The 15,625-nt window shown below is 59.1% G+C and overlaps 1 protein-coding gene across 1 annotated transcript in view; it reads left to right on the top strand.

Annotated features, from left to right (window-relative positions):
• Positions 1 to 15,625, top strand: part of IQGAP2 (IQ motif containing GTPase activating protein 2) — a 187,791-nt gene that overhangs the window by 66,406 nt on the left and 105,760 nt on the right. Inside the window, 2 exon segments of the mRNA NM_001082161.1 lie at positions 5,961 to 6,038; positions 9,796 to 9,872. Of these exon segments, the coding sequence (NP_001075630.1) occupies positions 5,961 to 6,038; positions 9,796 to 9,872 (155 nt within the window).

A 15,625-nucleotide genomic window follows, 5' to 3' on the forward strand; every position in this document is an offset into this window, starting at 1 on the left:
GGCTGCCGGGGAGGGAGTGGTGCGAGTGGCTTCGGGTCAGCCACAGGCCCCGTGCCCTCTCTGACCGAGCTTTGCTTGGAGCTCACAGTGCCTGGGGTTTGACCTTCTCCCTGCCCACGAGCTCAGCCTGACGGATGTCCCAGGTGGCTGAACCAGCTGGGTCCCAGGAATCCGTATGCCGATAAATCACCTACAGATAACGCCAGTCGTAAACCAAGGCGTGAGAACCCTCGGCTCAGAGGCCGATGAACACTGGAGCAGTAACTTGTAGTGAGGTCGCTGGGCGGGAGAGGAGGTTGTGCCACGATAGAAGCACGTGCAGGGCAGATCTCACTCGTCCACACTGCACCCGTCAGGGTCTCACCTGTGCCGGGCGCTGGTGTCAGGCGCTTCCAGCTGGAGACACAGACCGGCGGTGTTACCCGCTTGTGAGTGGCAGTCGGTGTGAAAGAAGAGAGCAAAGCCAGCCTTACCGACCGATCAGCAGGCAGGCAGGCTGTCGGGGGAGGGGTTTGCTATGGGGCTGGGGGCGGGAAGAGCAGAGGGAACTCTGGGAGATTTTAGGGGAGACCGAGGGCCGGGAGGCTGCGGGGAGGGATGGTGCTGGTAGGTGCCGTGGGCACACGGGGGTGAGACCATGTGGTGACCTGTGATTTCCTGCGGCATGCACAGGAGGCCACGTGTGTGTGCACGTGTGTGTGCACAGAGGCTCCCGGCGCAGCGTGGAAGATCGGTCACTGCACAGAGCAAGTGCGAGGGAGGAGACAGAATCCGAGGAGGGGGTAGTTCAGTCCTTGTGGCAGTGCCTAGGCAGGAAGTGCATGGATAGGAAGTACATGAACTAGAAGGAAGTGTAGACAGGAAGTGTGCAGACAGGAAGTGTAGAGACAGGAAGTGTAGAGACAGGAAGTGCATAGACAGGAAGTGTGTAAACTAGAAATGTCACCGGAGAAGAAGCTGAGGGCCCTTGTCTTCGCGCAGGGAAGAATTCAGGCGTGAGACAGAGAGCAGTGGAAAGCAAAGTGGCAAAGTTTATTAGGGTGGGGACATCCGCAAGAACCGATGGGCACCTCTCCAGACAAAACCTGAGAGAGAGTGCCCAGTTCACATTTCGGCTGGGTTTTTAAGGGGATGGGTCTTGCCTTCCCGCCTTTTCTCTCCCCCTCTCCTCCGGAATCAAGGACCTGTTGGGTGTCAGAGGAAGCCTGGCTGGCTTCTCTCTAGGGTGCCCGCCTTAGAGGAAGGCTGTCTATCAGGGCAGGGAGAAGGGTCTGGGCGGGACCTGGGAGGTTATGGGGTGACGTTGAAATGCGGATGCTGGACTGTGTGGATGTCAATTCCCTTAGGCCCTTCCCACACACGCAGGCTAATTTCTGCCTTCCTACCTAACAGAAAAAAGTGTACACACAGGAAGTATTCAGACAGGAAGTGTGTAGATGAAAAGAAGTGTGCAGACAGGAAGTGCATGAATGGGACGTGCTTAGACAGGAAGTACACAGATACAAAGTGCATAAACTAGAAGGAAGTGCAGAGACAGGAAGTGCAGAGACAGGAAGTGCAGAGACGGGAATGCATAGCTTGCAGGGGAAAACAATAGATTCTGGAATGGCATTGGAGATGGAGGCCGTGAGGAGGAGGCAGCGGGTGGGCAGGGAGGAAGCCCGAGCCTTGGTGCTGAAAGGAGGGGCCTCTGGTGAGTGTCCCAGTCCATCTGCTGCTGTCCAGGCACCGCAGAGGTTTATGAGCAACAGGGGTTTCTTTAGCGCTGATTCCCTGGCTGTATCATAGCATGCAGAGGGTGTCACGTGGCGAGAGGGAGTGAGCTGCCAGCCCGCTGTCTTTCCTCCTCTTACAGCGCCACTTCTGCCATCATGGGGCCCCACCTCCCGGTGTCACCACGTGGGTACGAGGTCAAGTTTCCAGCAGGTAGATCTGGGGACACATTCTGACTGGGACAGACAGGAGAGAGAGGAAGAGGGAGGCCATTGCATGGAGAAGACTCAGCCTGAAGGCTCCAAGATAAAATGGAGTATCCGGGAGGGGGCCTTGATGACGGTGGCCTGTGACCCCTGCTGGCGGAATACGTGGGCTAGCCCTGCTCAGGGCTGGGCCCAGCTGGGGTCAGCAGCGGGAGGCTCAGGACCCACGTGCCCGAGAGTCCAGCTCCCGCACTGACACTGCCGCCCGTGCAGCAGGGGTGACCACAGCACTTCCTGTGGCAGAGCGGCTGTGGGGGCAAACGTGATTGTCCACAGAAGGCACTCGGCACCGGGAGCACTCAGTGGGGGAAAGGGGGCACTGTCAGCAGCGGGATGGGCGGAGCCTTCAGCCTGGACTCTGGGCTCCTGCCGGGGGCCTGCAGCCTGGGCGTCCTTGTCACGCATGCCTCAGTTTACCCGTCTGTAGGACTGGGACGGCTCCCAGCTTCTGAGCTGCCTCGTCGCTCTGACGTGCTCTGGCTCTGGTGTAGGCAGTCAGCACCCACAGGAAGCTCGTGCGCCGCCTCGTCTCCCATCTCAGTGGCCTCTCATGAGCCCGTGGTCAGGGCTGGCAGAGTCAGCAGCGGGATGTCGGCCTTCACATCCTCTCACGTGAAGTGCCGGGCCTTTTGCTGACCTTGGAGCTGAGAACCTCGCCGGAGCAGCCCTGTGCCCGCCCGCTGTCCTGGCTCACACGGGCTGCATCCCCCATGTGGTCCCACTTCCGTCCCGCAGCTCCGAAGCCTGTGTGTGGTCCAGCAGCGTTAAGGTTATCTGTGCACCCCCAGGGAGCCCGGGAGGAAGGGCAGGGGCTGTGCTGGGCCCCCGGCGAGGGCAGCCAGCCCGGTTCTGTGGGAGTGGGCAGCAGACGCCGCTGCGGGCCAGGGCACTGTGATCCATGAGGTGGGAGGACGGACCTGGTTTGTCCCTGCTGAGCTGTGGTGCCTGGGGCCTTGTCGCTGTCTTGCCTTGGACTCGATTGAATGCAGGTTTGGTTCTGGTCCCTGTGGTCCCCCTTGCTGGAGAGGCTGCTTTTACCAGGGACTGTTGTGCCTGGCCGTGAGCTCCCCGGCTGCTCTCCTCCCCTTCACCACCCTTCCCCCATCCCCACTTATGGGAGATTGCGCACTTGACCCTGCGTCCCAGGTTCCTGCTGGGTGAGCGTGGGCACAGGGAGGCCATTCAACCCAGGCAGACCTGGTCCAGAACCCCAGCTTTCCGCGTCGTTAGCGACCAGCAGTGATATTCGCCTGGCAGGGGCTTTGCAGGTGCGACGGTTTGTCCAGGGCTGGGCACACCAGTCCACTGGTACACAGAGACCACTGATAGAAAGGCAGAGACCCCCACCTGGTGTTAGTCTGCTCCTAACCATGAAAATGGGTGCTGCTGATGGGGGCTCTGAGGTTGCAGAAGGTCAGGGAGTGGACAGAGCCAGGGTCATCCAAGCATGACTGTCTCCCTGGGCATCAGAAGAGACCCCCTGAGGGGTGGCCTCCTCCCCGGGTGTCAGCTGGCGGAGACACCCTGGGCACGACCCCTTCCTGCTGGGTGGGTCTAAGGAGACCCCCAAGAGTCACTCTGTCCCCCAGGATGTCAGTAGGAGGAGGCCCTCTCCACGTGACCCTCTCCCAGTAAGTGTCAGGGGAGAGCCCCTGAGTGTGATTGTCTCGCTGGGTGTCAGTCGGAGGAGAACCCTGAGTGCGGCTGGCTGTCCTTGGGTGTCAGTCGGAGGAGACTGCTGAGTGTAGCTGTCTGTCCTTGGGTGTCAGTCGGAGGAGACTGCTGAGTGTAGCTGTGTGCCCTTGGGTGTCAGTTGGAGGAGACCGCTGAGTGTGGCTGTCTGCCCTTGGATGTCAGTTGGAGGAGACCGCTGAGTATAGCTGTCTGTCCTTGGGTGTCAGTCGGAGGAGACTGCTGAGTGTAGCTGTCTGTCCTTGGGTGTCAGTCGGAGGAGACTGCTGAGTGTGGCTGTGTGCCCTTGGGTGTCAGTTGGAGGAGACCGCTGAGTGTGGCTGTCTGCCCTTGGGTGTCAGTCAGAGATCACTGAGTGTGGCTGTCTGCCCTTGGGTGTCAGTCAGAGATCGCTGAGTGTGGCTGTCTGTCCTTGGGTGTCAGTCGGAGGAAACCCCTGAGTGTGGCTGTCTGCCCTTGGGTGTCAGTTGGAGGAGCTGCTGAGTGTGGCTGTGTGCCCTTGGGTGTCAGTTGGAGGAGACCACTGAGTGTGGCTGTCTGCCCTTGGGTGTCAGTCAGAGATTGCTGAGTGTGGCTGTCTGCCCTTGGGTGTCAGTCAGAGATCGCTGAGTGTGGCTGTCTGTCCTTGGGTGTCAGTTGGAGGAAACCCCTGAGTGTGGCTGTCTGCCCTTGGGTGTCAGTTGGAGGAGCTGCTGAGTGTGGCTCTGTGCCCTTGGGTGTCAGTTGGAGGAGGCTCCCTGAGCACCACCCTCTCCTGCTGGGTGTCAGTCAGAGGAGACCCCTGAGTGTGGCTGTCTCGCTGAGTGTCAGTCAGAGGAGACTGCTGAATGTGGCTGTCTGTCCTTGGATGTCAGTTGGAGGAGACCGCTGAGTGTGGCTGTCTCGCTGAGTGTCAGTCACAGGAGACCGCTGAGTGTGGCTGTCTGTCCTTGGGTGTCAGTCGGAGGAGCTGCTGAGTGTGGCTGTCTGCCCTTGGGTGTCAGTTGGAGGAGGCTCCCTGAGCACCACCCTCTCCTGCTGGGTGTCAGTCAAAGGGTAGAACTTGCCGTGAGCACTTCTTCCTGTTTATTTACAATGTAAAGTGTGTGACCTCATGCTGTACGTTCAGTTAATGAGAAATACACTGTGGTTTTAAAGTTCCTGTGGTCCACTGCCTGTGACAGCGTGGTGGGCTGTGCAGGAGGAGCACAGGTGTCACCAGGGCGTCAGGAAGACAGGTAGGAGAGATGGGCTGCTGGCCAGCCTCTTGGCAGCATGACCGTGTGGCGAGTGCGAGCAGCGGGGGCTACACGTGCTCCGGGTTGCAGACTGCTTTTGTTCCCATCTTCGTATTGTCTGCAGTATCCATGTTTTCTACAGGAAAATTAATCCATGATTAGAAAAAAACTTTAGTATGGTAAAACTGTCTTTCCTGAAGTTGCTGGGCTTCTCAGCAGTGTGCATGGGTGGGGTGTGTGTGTGTGTGTGTGTGTGTGTGATGTGTGTGGTGTGCATGTGGTGGGTGTGCATGATGTGCCATGTGTAGTATGCATGTGGGAGGTATGTGTGTGATATGTTTCTATGTGAATGATGTGTGAAGTATATGTGGTGTATATTTGTGTGTGGTATATTTCTGTGTGTATGAAGTGTGTGGTACAGGTATGGTGTGTGTGGCAGCTGTGTTGTGTGCACGTGGCAGGTATGTGTAGTTACTGTGTGGCACATGGGTTATATGTTGTGTGTGGTATGTATGTTGTGTGTGGTAGGTGTGTGTATTGTGGTTTTGTGTGTATTGTATGTTATATGTAGTGTATGTTGTGTGTGTGGCAAGTGTGGTGTGTGTGACATGTGTGGAATGTTTCTGTGTGTGACACATGTTATGTGTGTGGCAGATACGTGTGTGGGATATCTGTGACATGTGAAGGGTGTTTTGTGTGTGGCGTGTGTGTGCACTGTGTATGTTTTGGGCATGTGGCGGGTATGTGGTATGGGTATGGCATGTGTTTTGTGTATTGTATGTTTCTGCATATGACATGTGTGCACACACATGTGTACACGCTTTGCTGATGCACACGTGTCTCATCAAGCTTCCCTGGGCAGACAGTAACACTGTACGGTGTCTGGGGTCCCAGGCCGGTGTGCACAGTGGAGCCCACCGCGTGCTGTCCGTCGGGTCTGACTTTGTCTGTTTTGTGTGCGTCACTAATGAGACGTGGGACTGCAGAGCACCTGCTGTGGGAAGCCTGCTGCTGCTGACTGACCTTCTGCGTGTTCTCTCTCTCCCGTTCCCCCGACCTGCGCCCTCGTTAGAAGTCCGGCCTGCACTTCCGACACACCGATAACACCGTGCAGTGGCTGCGAGCAATGGAGTCCATCGGTCTGCCCAAGGTGAGCCCCCGCTGGGAGGTGCACAGGTGGCACCTGGCCCCTCATTATGGACGGGGATTGGCAGGTGGTATCCATCAGCGCAGGGTGGGAAAGACAGGAGCCACCCACTGGATGGAAGGACTCCGCCATGGGCGTGCAGGCCAAGGACGCGGGGCCGGTGCGCTGGGTTGGGCGAGGCCAGGACAGGTGTGTGCTGGCCGAGCCCCTGTTTACAGTAACTCACTCCCCTCGTGCTGCTCCTTGGACGGCCCTGATGCCGCGTCTCCGTGCCTCCCTGCAGTGTTACAAGTGACTTTCCCAAGTCCTTGTGGTGCATCTCAGCACCACTATGTGAACGGCTAGGCGGGATGACTGTCTGTGCTAACGCAGGTCTCCCCAGCGCAGTCTTCGGTGGATGCTCGGTGCTAGATAAACACCAAAAGCAGCCGCCCTCAGCAGTGAGAGGGACAGTGGGGGCACGCGGAGATGCCGTTGGGGAAAGTTATAGGACAGGCCTTGTGGCAGCTGTGGGTTAAGCTGCCACCGGAGCACCCACATACCAAAGCCAGGTCCTGGATCGGATTTTGTATCTCAGCCTCTCCACTTATGATCCGACTTCCCGCTAATGCACCTGGGAGGCTCCAGGTGATGACTCAGGTGCGAGATCACACTGCCTTGGCCTGGGCCCAGCTCCAGCTGCTGTGGGCATCTGGGGAGTGAACCAGCAGATGGAAGATCTCACTGTCTCTGTCTGGCTCACCCCTCTCTATTGCTGTGCCTTTCAATAAATAAGATTAAACAAACACATTTAATTAAACAGCTGGAGAGGTTTTTCTGAGGCTTGCCACCCTGAGATGATTACAGAATCAGAGGGAGCGGCTGAAGGCGTCCATCTGTGTCCCCCCCCCCCCCCCGCTTCTCCCACGGGTGGCATGTCGGCAATGGTGCTGAATGTGGGAGCCCGCAGGCCTCATGCACCTCACCGCCTTCACCTGCACTCACATGTGGCTCCTGCAATCGGTCCCCCGAATCTACGTGCACAGCCACCACCGGAGAGGGGCAGACCCCAAGGCCAGACAGCCCGGGGCTGACCCCCAGGGGCAGGCTTTGTCCTCTGTCCCTGTCCAGTGCTGTTACCTTGGGAGCCGTTCGTGGGTGGAACCGTGAGCGGTGCCCTCTTGCGGTGGGCGTCCTCCCGCTGGGTGGGCTTCTGCGTGCACCAGCTGCCGGCTCCTCAGTGTTACTCAGAGACCGCTGTGCTGGGGGCATTCAGAGTTCGTGGAAAGTGGGATTAAAAGAAAAGGGTGTTTTTGGTGCTAAACCTTTTGAAATGGCTGCGTTCAAGCAGTCTCCCGAAATGTCCTGGAGAACGCTCGGCAGTCACGCGTGCAGTGGCTCTGCCCTCCTCCCTGGTGGAGCCCCGCAGCGCCAAGCCCAGGGCCCGCTGCTGGCTGCTCAGGCCCCGTGCCTCTGTGCAGCAGACTTGCTGTGAACGCAGCCGCACAGCACGGCCGCGCCTGCTTCCAGCACGGCCGCGCCTGCTCCGGCTCCGTCTCACGTTTCTCCGTGTTGATTCTGTCCTATCACTTTCCTTGACACGAGTGCCCGGAACATGAGGCACTATCCCCCTCGAGCCCCGGTCATGAAACCACATCCGTCAGTGACTGCCCATGGCCACCGGGGGCAGCGGGGAGAAGTTCACGAAGTTTCTGCAACGGGCAACAGCAGGTTGGGGTGATTTCATTAGGTTTGGTATACTGAGGTCTGTGCTCAGGGCCCAGCTGGTGGTGCATGGGTGCAGATTCCGTGTTTTACGTGGTGGCCTCGGGACATCCTCAGCACCCAGCAGGACTGGGCCCAGTGGATCCCTAGATGCCGGCGAGGGACTTGACTGCCGCTTAAGCCTTGTCAATGTCAGTGCCTCCTCCATGCTCTGTGCTCAGTGCTGGGTGCTGGCGACACCGTGCAGAGTCCTGGGTGAATTGCTCTCATCAGTGCAGAGCCTGCTCTGTGCTCAGTGCTGGGTGCTCAGTGCTGGGTGCTGGTGACACTGTGCAGTGCTGGGTGAATGGCTCCCATCAGCATCAGAGCCTGCTCAGTGCTCAGTCACGGCGACACCGTGCCAAGTCCTGGGTGAATGGCTCCCATCAGCGTCAGAGCCTGCTCTAGGCTCCGGGCGACCCCGCGCAGTGCTGGGTGAATCGGTGTCACTCTGCTATAGGAAGACGCATCCCAGGGCTTCTCCATGAGCAGAGACACAGGGACCGTTCTCGTGGACAGGAAGTGAGGGGGTGGCCAACAGTACAGCCCGTGTGAGTTCAGTTGTTTTCTGCTTACACAGGAGGTCCTTTTAGGTCTTAGATTTACCTGTTTATTTTCTTTATTTGAAAGGCAGGGAGACAGGAAGTGACAGAGCTCCCACCTGCCGGTTCACTCCCTAGGTGTGCACAATGCCCAGGGCTGGAGTAGGGAGCCAGGAACCCAATCCAGGTCTCCCCTGGGGGTGGCAGGGACCCAGGAACTTGAGCCATCACCTGCTCTTCCCAGGGGGGCATCAGCAGGAAGCTGCGGGGTCAGGAGCAGAGCCGGAACTCACTGGCCCTCTGAGGTGTCGCCAGCACGGTCTTAGCTGCCACGCCCCTCGTGGGAGAACACCAAGGCTGGTGGGCCTCTCCGAGCCGGGCGTCGCTCGTCCCCACACTGCTGCAGGGAGACCGGGCAGCCCTGAGACCGCCTGGCTGCAGGCGCTTGTCCCGGAGCTCTGCCACGGCCGCTGGCCGGCACAGGGGCCTCACTTCCTCCCTGTCTGCCCTTCCAAGTCCAGTGGGAAGTGGCCCTCGAGCATCACGTGCTTCCAAACGGCACATGGTTTCACGCTGGTGTTGACGTCAGGTTTTACGAAGTAGTTGCTGAAGGCAGCTCATGCCAGCACGCTTCAGCTCCTGTTGGAAGCTTCGAGCCTGACGACTCATCTTTGTGCGCAGCAGCCTGGGAGTTTGGCACCTTGCCCTGAAATCTTGTTTCATGCTTAGGAAGAACAGTGCGGACGTGCGTTTAGCACCTGGAGGGTCAGACCTTCCGTCTGGCTAGCCCACATTAGACCATTCCCCAGGAGAAGGAGCGGGTGCTGAAGAATACAGGGACATTGACCGCAGTGGTCAGGACGCCGGGAAGTCGGGCAACGGCTTTCAACCGTGGGAGCCGCTCAGCCTAGGCTCAGACTGTGAGAGAATCCTAGATGCCCGCTGGCCATCACGCCCTTTCAGGGTCACAGAGGGCTTGAGCACAGTCAAGCTCTGGTCAGCGCTTCATCCACAGAAAGGTCAGAGGTATGCAGAAAAAAATAGCTACGTGCTGATTAGTGGTACAGGGAAACAGGGTTACACGTGACTTGCCTGCACGCTTGTGTAGGTTTCAGATTTTATTCAGTAAGGATGTATTTCTTTCTGCAGAAAAAGCGGAGCCTGTGTGTGTGTGTGTGTGTGTGTGTGTGCACTGCCTGCACCCTTGTTCACAGGACCGCATGGCCATGTGTGAAAGGGCTGGAAAAAAGAGACCTGCGGGGCCTCTGGACAGTGGCGCCGGTGACTTGACACCTCACTCCAGGGAGCGCCACTGTGCATCCCATCCGTTCCCAGCTGCCACTTGTCTGCATCCACAAGGGGGCGACAGAGTCTCTCTGCATTTCCACACTCCCAGGGTGGCGAGGACACAGCAGGCTGGGCTGGGTGGAGTTGCACAGCAAATCCTACGACATGCTTGTGTCCTTGTCTTCCAGATATTTTATCCAGAGACAACAGATGTCTACGACCGGAAGAACATCCCGAGGATGATCTACTGCATCCACGCGCTGAGGTGGGCGGATGCGCCGGTCTCTGGGGCGTGGATGTGCGGAAGCCGCCATGTCAGCTCTGAGGCCACGTCAAAGATTTCCCTTCCATTCAGTGGTTTTGAACTTGCTGTTGCAAAATTAAGATAACTGTGCGGTCAAAACAGTCCTTACACCTGAAAAATAGTCTTGATTTCTCGAAAATTCTAATGCAAAACAGGAGCAGAGGACGAATGAAGGGTGTTTTAGTGCAATGAGGAAGGAGTTCATGCTGCGACGGCTGGGCACCGGTGAGGGCCGTGTCACCTGGCACCGTGCTGGAGGGCTGTGTTACCTGGCACCGTGCTGGAGGGCCGTGTCACCTGGCACCGTGCTGGAGGGCCGTGTCACCTGGCACCGGCGAGGGCCGTGTCACCTGGCACCGGCGAGGGCCGTGTCACCTGGCACCGTGCTGGAGGGCCGTGTCACCGGGCGCCGGCGAGGGCTGTGTCACCTGGCACCGTGCTGGAGGGCCGTGTCACCTGGCACCGGCGAGGGCCGTGTCACCTGGCACTGTGCTGGAGGGCCGTGTCACCTGGCACCGGCGAGGGCCGTGTCACCTGGCACCGTGCTGTTGGCGCGGAAGCCCCGGCGGCGTGCGTCAAGGGAGCAGGTTCACAGGCGTTAGGGCCGCTGTCTGCCTTCGTCCTGTCAGTTATCGTCAGGTTTACTTCTTATCAGGTAGAAGATCCGGTTGAAGGGCGGTTTCTCTTGACCTCTGGTTCCGTAGAATTCCGAGGAAACGCAGAGGGCGCTTCAGGCTCGCTGTCGGAAAGCAGTTTTAAGTTGATTGTGGGAAATGCCCGTGCTCTCCGGGCTCACCGATTACCTGTTGCGTCAGCGACGCAGGAACGGTGAGTGTAGCGGCAGGAAGATGGTTCTGGAAGTGGCGCTGGGGCTGCTTCGGGAGGACGCCTGCCTTCCTCTGGGTCCGGAGTGGCCATTCCCGCGGCGGCCACGCACCGGGAGGCTGCGGGGCTCTGTTCCGCAGAGCCGTGCGGCTGCGCGCCCTGAGAGGGCCTCGCGCGGGGCGGTGGCGGCCGCCAGGGGTGATGCCCCGCCGTCCCGGAGCACTGGGGACGGACCCCGTGCAGCCTGCGGCGGCACACAGCGATCACTGGAGGCACGTTTTCCACGGAAACGTGGTGTCCGCGCTGGGGTCGCGCGTGCCCGGGCTGCAGCCTGCGTGCTCGCGGGGTCTGCGTCCACGTCCGCGTCCGCATCCGAGTCCACGGTGTTGTGAAGAAGTGGGTCCCGCAGGGGGCGCGTGCTCCCCTCCGCGGGTGTGTGCTGAGGCAGTCACGGGTGTCCCTGCTCTGAGGCCGTCACGGGTGTCCCTGCTCTGGGGCGGTCACGTGTGTCCCCGCTCTGAGGCGGTCACGGGTGTCCCTGCTCTGAGGCCGTCACGGGTGTCCCCGCTCTGAGGCGGTCACGAGTGTCCACCCACATGCTGAGGCGCTCACCGGAGTGCCGGCCTTGATGGCGACAGTGGCTTCAGCAGCCCCGGTACCTGAAGGCAGCGCCTCTCGCCTGGCAGGGCCGCTGCACGCGGTGTGCGGTGTCGGCACCGTGCCTTCTAGGCCTGCGTTGGCGGACACCCAGGCCGGCTGCGGGACTCCCGCCGGCACACAGCCCTGCCTTAGGCGGTGGCACCGGGGCGTCCACTTCACCCCGTGTGGGCTCAGTCACTGTGCTTGCGATCTGCGTCTCCCAGCCCGGCCCGGCCCGGTCCCGCCTGCCCGCCCCCAGCCGGAGGTGGCTCTGGCAGGGTTCTTGTCCCTCCGGCGTCAGCCCGGCTTCCGCACACTGGGCTGCACGTTCTTACATCTGCAGCTGGGTGGCGCTCAGATGGCTTTCACTCAGGACACCCTGCGCTGGCACACTCGGCCGCTGTCCCCAGCCCCACCCCACGAGCAGGTGTCTGCCTCGCCCCACAGCTGTCCTCTCGCGGGGACTGCTGGCCTGCCCTGGCCACATTACTCAAGGCTGTGCGTGCCAGGTCCACGCCTCCTTGCAACCCGGGGCCCTCGGGAGGTGTCTCCCAGAGACGAGGGGCCGACTACCCAGCGCTCTTCTGGCCTCGTGCCTGGTTTGCCCCTCAGCCTCCGGCTCGGGGCCTCCCTGTGCCTGATGGAGTGTGGCCAGCAGTGCTGGACGCTCTCCACCTGGCCGCTGCGTCCCTCCCCGTCCTCAGCCCTTGCCGCACGGGAGACCCTGGCTGTGTCCTGGAATGGTTGGCTTGCTCAGAATTCCTGGGCTCCATCCCTCCTGCAGTCTGCACAGAACAAAAGCAGACACACATCTGCACTGTATAAACTGTCGGAGGACAGACCAACTACCCCTGTCTCAATAACACTCCCTTTGCAAAAATCAAAGCGAATCAGGACGCACGTGCCGCTGCGTGTCTGTGTGGCAGCTGCCTGCCTGCAGGCTGTCTGTCCCCTTGATTGCTGATTTGAACTTGCAGCCCTGGGCAGATCCAGCATGGTGCTGGTGAGCCAGCTTGGCCCGTTGGGTCAGCAGGGACCCTCTCTGTCTGTATAACACTGTCCCTGATGTCCTTGGGGTGCCCTTCCTGTGGCCACAGCAGGAGGTCCAGTCCAGTCCTGACCGTTCCTGCTGGAGACGTGGAGTCCAGCGCCCGCGAGGAATCTTGGGAAGTCGTGTGTTTACGCGGGGTTTCCTGGTTCGACACTGGGGAGCTGGGCTCTGCTTCTCCTGCTGTGCAGGGTCGTTGACCGCGCAGTCCCCAGCACTCTCACCCAGCAGCCCGGAGAGCTACCAGGCATCAGGATGCCCCCTCAGCGTCAGGGTGGCCGCCCTGCTCCAGGTCCGCCTGTGTCCCCGCTGTCGATGCCAAAATGGTGCACGTTTGGGGCTAAGGTTTTAGAAATGGCTGTGGCTGACCCAGCTCTGGTTGGCCAGCTGCTCCGTGGCCAGGCCCCTCCCCAGCTCCGCCCACAGCAGGGGTCTGCCTTTGAAGCCACCCTTCAGGCCGGAGTGCGTGTCTTTCTGTGTCTTCCTGTAGAACGCATACCCCAGCTGACTGCGGGCGGTGGGACGTGTCTGTGCTTTCACAGACGTTGCTCGGCCTGGACACAGGCTGCAGGCCCAGACCCCGGCTCCAGGAGGGGTGTCTGAGGTTAGGGTGAGGCGGCTGCCGCGCCTCCCCAGTCTTGCCCGTCACTCCTTGCTCACTTCCTTTCCTCTCCCCTCCCTGCACCTGCACTGTGTAGTAGCTTCGTGTGCTGCTGAACCCTCTGCTGAGGCTGTGGCACGTCTCCGCACAGTGCAGCCTGGGGAGGGCCTGGCCACGGAGCAGCTGGCCAACCAGAGCTGGGACAGCCACAGCCGTTTCTAAAACCCTAGCCCCAAACGTGTGTTGGTCCGCTGCCTGTGTACCAGTGCTTTCCTGGACGGGCAGCGATGGTTCCTCTGCAGCTTCCTGGGGAAGCCCTCAGCCCTCTGCGTGGGCGGCGAGGTAGCACCGGGTTAGTAGGCCGGGTGCACAGGAGCCCTGTGGAACCGTGTTTCATGTTGCACCGCCTGCCCTGTGGAACCGTGTTGTATGTTGCACTGCCTGCCCTCTCTACGATCAGGGCTCGGTTTCTGTGCATGCCAGCTGCTGGGTGGCTTCCTTTGGATCTTAATGCTTGGGAAGGAGCACTTCCTGCTGCCGATTCTGTCTGACCTGGGGTCCCCAGAACAACACAGTTTCCCACAGACATTCACCCTTTTGAGTGACCCGCCGGGCAGCACCTCCCACACGGCTGAGTTCAGACTTCAGCATCGGCAACAAAAGATGTAGAAAATCAACACCAAATATTTACGAAATATTATTAAAGATTTTAACTTTGTAGTAAATGGGATTCTCCCTGACCCAAGTCAGCTTAAAATGAATCTCCTTTAAAATGAGTGTGAAGGCTCTTCATCTTTTTCTTGTAAAGAAACACTTTGCCACCCAGAAAGCTGGCTTCTCAGCACCCCCTTGTGGTAACGTTTAGAAAACCATGGCGTTTGCCTGCTGTGGGATTTACATTAACATTACGGTATGCACAGGCGAAGTAGAAGAGATCATTGGAAACAGCCACCTAATTATTCATTACCAGAGGTGGAAATTAATGTGTCAACATCTTAGTGCGTGGTGCCAGCAAGCCTGTGTTTGGTGGCAGCCTAAGCTAACACATTTGTTTAGGGCCTGCACGGAAGGCAGAAGCATGGCTGTGTTACAGGTCTTCCATGAGCGGTGAGTCAGTGGGTGGGTAGGGCCGGTGGGAGACCTGACACAGAACGGCGGCGGCAGAACCGCCCTCTTCATGGCATCGCACGTGTGTGTGTGGAAGCTGCATAAATACGTGTAGTAGTCAAAGATTCAACTTGAGCAGGTTTTATATATCTACACACAGACAATACACATTAAAAAGAGCACGTGAAGTAATGTAGATACAAGATGGGTTAGAAGACTTAGGGATGTTACTTTGCTTAGGTGTTACTGTCACAGTCTCAAAATTCCTTTCTTGGAATTTTAAAAGCAGGTTTCTGAGTAAATTAGCTCAGGTGTGTCCTTGAGTTTGTGGAAAGGGAGGGAGAGACGTGGGTCAGGTTCCATGGGAGGAACCACGTGGTACAGTCCTGATGGTCTGTGAATGACGGCGTGCCTCGTGCCAGCGGCCTCTCGCCGCTTCACCGCGTCTGTCAGCTCCGTTGGATTTTCTGCTGGGAGAAGGGAGCAAGCTCTTCGTTCCAGGTGAGGGGAGGTTTCTCCTACCTGGGCAGCCTCCCGACGTAGCAGCGAGTGGACGGGGTCTTGGAGGTGTCAGCCCAGCGTCTGTGTGAGCAGGGTTGTTGGTGACGACGTGTCCAGCGCCAGCCCACCACGACGAAGTCCTCCGAGGCTGTGGCGTCCGTGTGATGTCTGTGTTCCTGGCACTTGAGCCGAGGCAGGCGTCCTGTCTGTCCAGCTTTGGACGTGAAGATGTGATGGCTACTTCACGTGGGAGAACAGTCACAGTCTAATGTGTCTCCCCCGTGTGTAGGATTGAATATCAGGATGGAATTTAGGACTGAAAGTTACCGTGTGTGGAAAAAATGGTTGTTTGTCCTTTGGTTTTAAAGGAGAAGGGGAAAAGGAGAAAAAGGTAATCCCCCCCCCCCCCCCGTCTTTAAAATTCAAGAATTCATGACTATTCCTGGGAGAAATAATGGCAGCTGTGTGCAGGGAAGATGCTCCCCCCACAGCCAACAGCAGGAACTGCAGTGGACGACTTCCTGTGGCTGTCACTCTGGGGGCAGCTGCGTCGTGCTGTGCCGTGGTTATCAGGGCTGAGGAAGCAGGCGTTCATTCTCCTGTTCTGCGGGCAGAGTGGGCCCGGCCTGGCAGGGCCTCTTGGGCTCAGCTCAGCGCCCAGATGCACACACCTGCTGTGTCCCATCTCACATCGGCGTGTTGGCAGGACAGTGCCGGGGGTGGCCTGCCAGGCGGAGCCTTCGCAACACAACACAGGTGTCCTCACAGCCATGTGGAAGCCATGGGTGCCCGGATGCACACACCTGCTGTGTCCCATCTCACATCAGCGTGCTGGCAGGACAGTGCCAGGGGTGGCCTGCCAGGTGGAGCCTTCGCAACACCACACAGGTGTCCTCACAGCCGTGTGGAAGCCATGGGTGCCGAGGAGTGGAACTTTGGTGGGTCTCGGCCTGCCTGGCTTGGCCTCACGCCCCTGCTAGGGCCCCTGAGCAC

This window comes from Oryctolagus cuniculus, chromosome 14 (genome assembly GCF_051225735.1).
Source record: "Oryctolagus cuniculus isolate XC-2025 breed Fujian yellow rabbit chromosome 14, ASM5122573v1, whole genome shotgun sequence".
NCBI lineage: Eukaryota > Metazoa > Chordata > Mammalia > Lagomorpha > Leporidae > Oryctolagus > Oryctolagus cuniculus.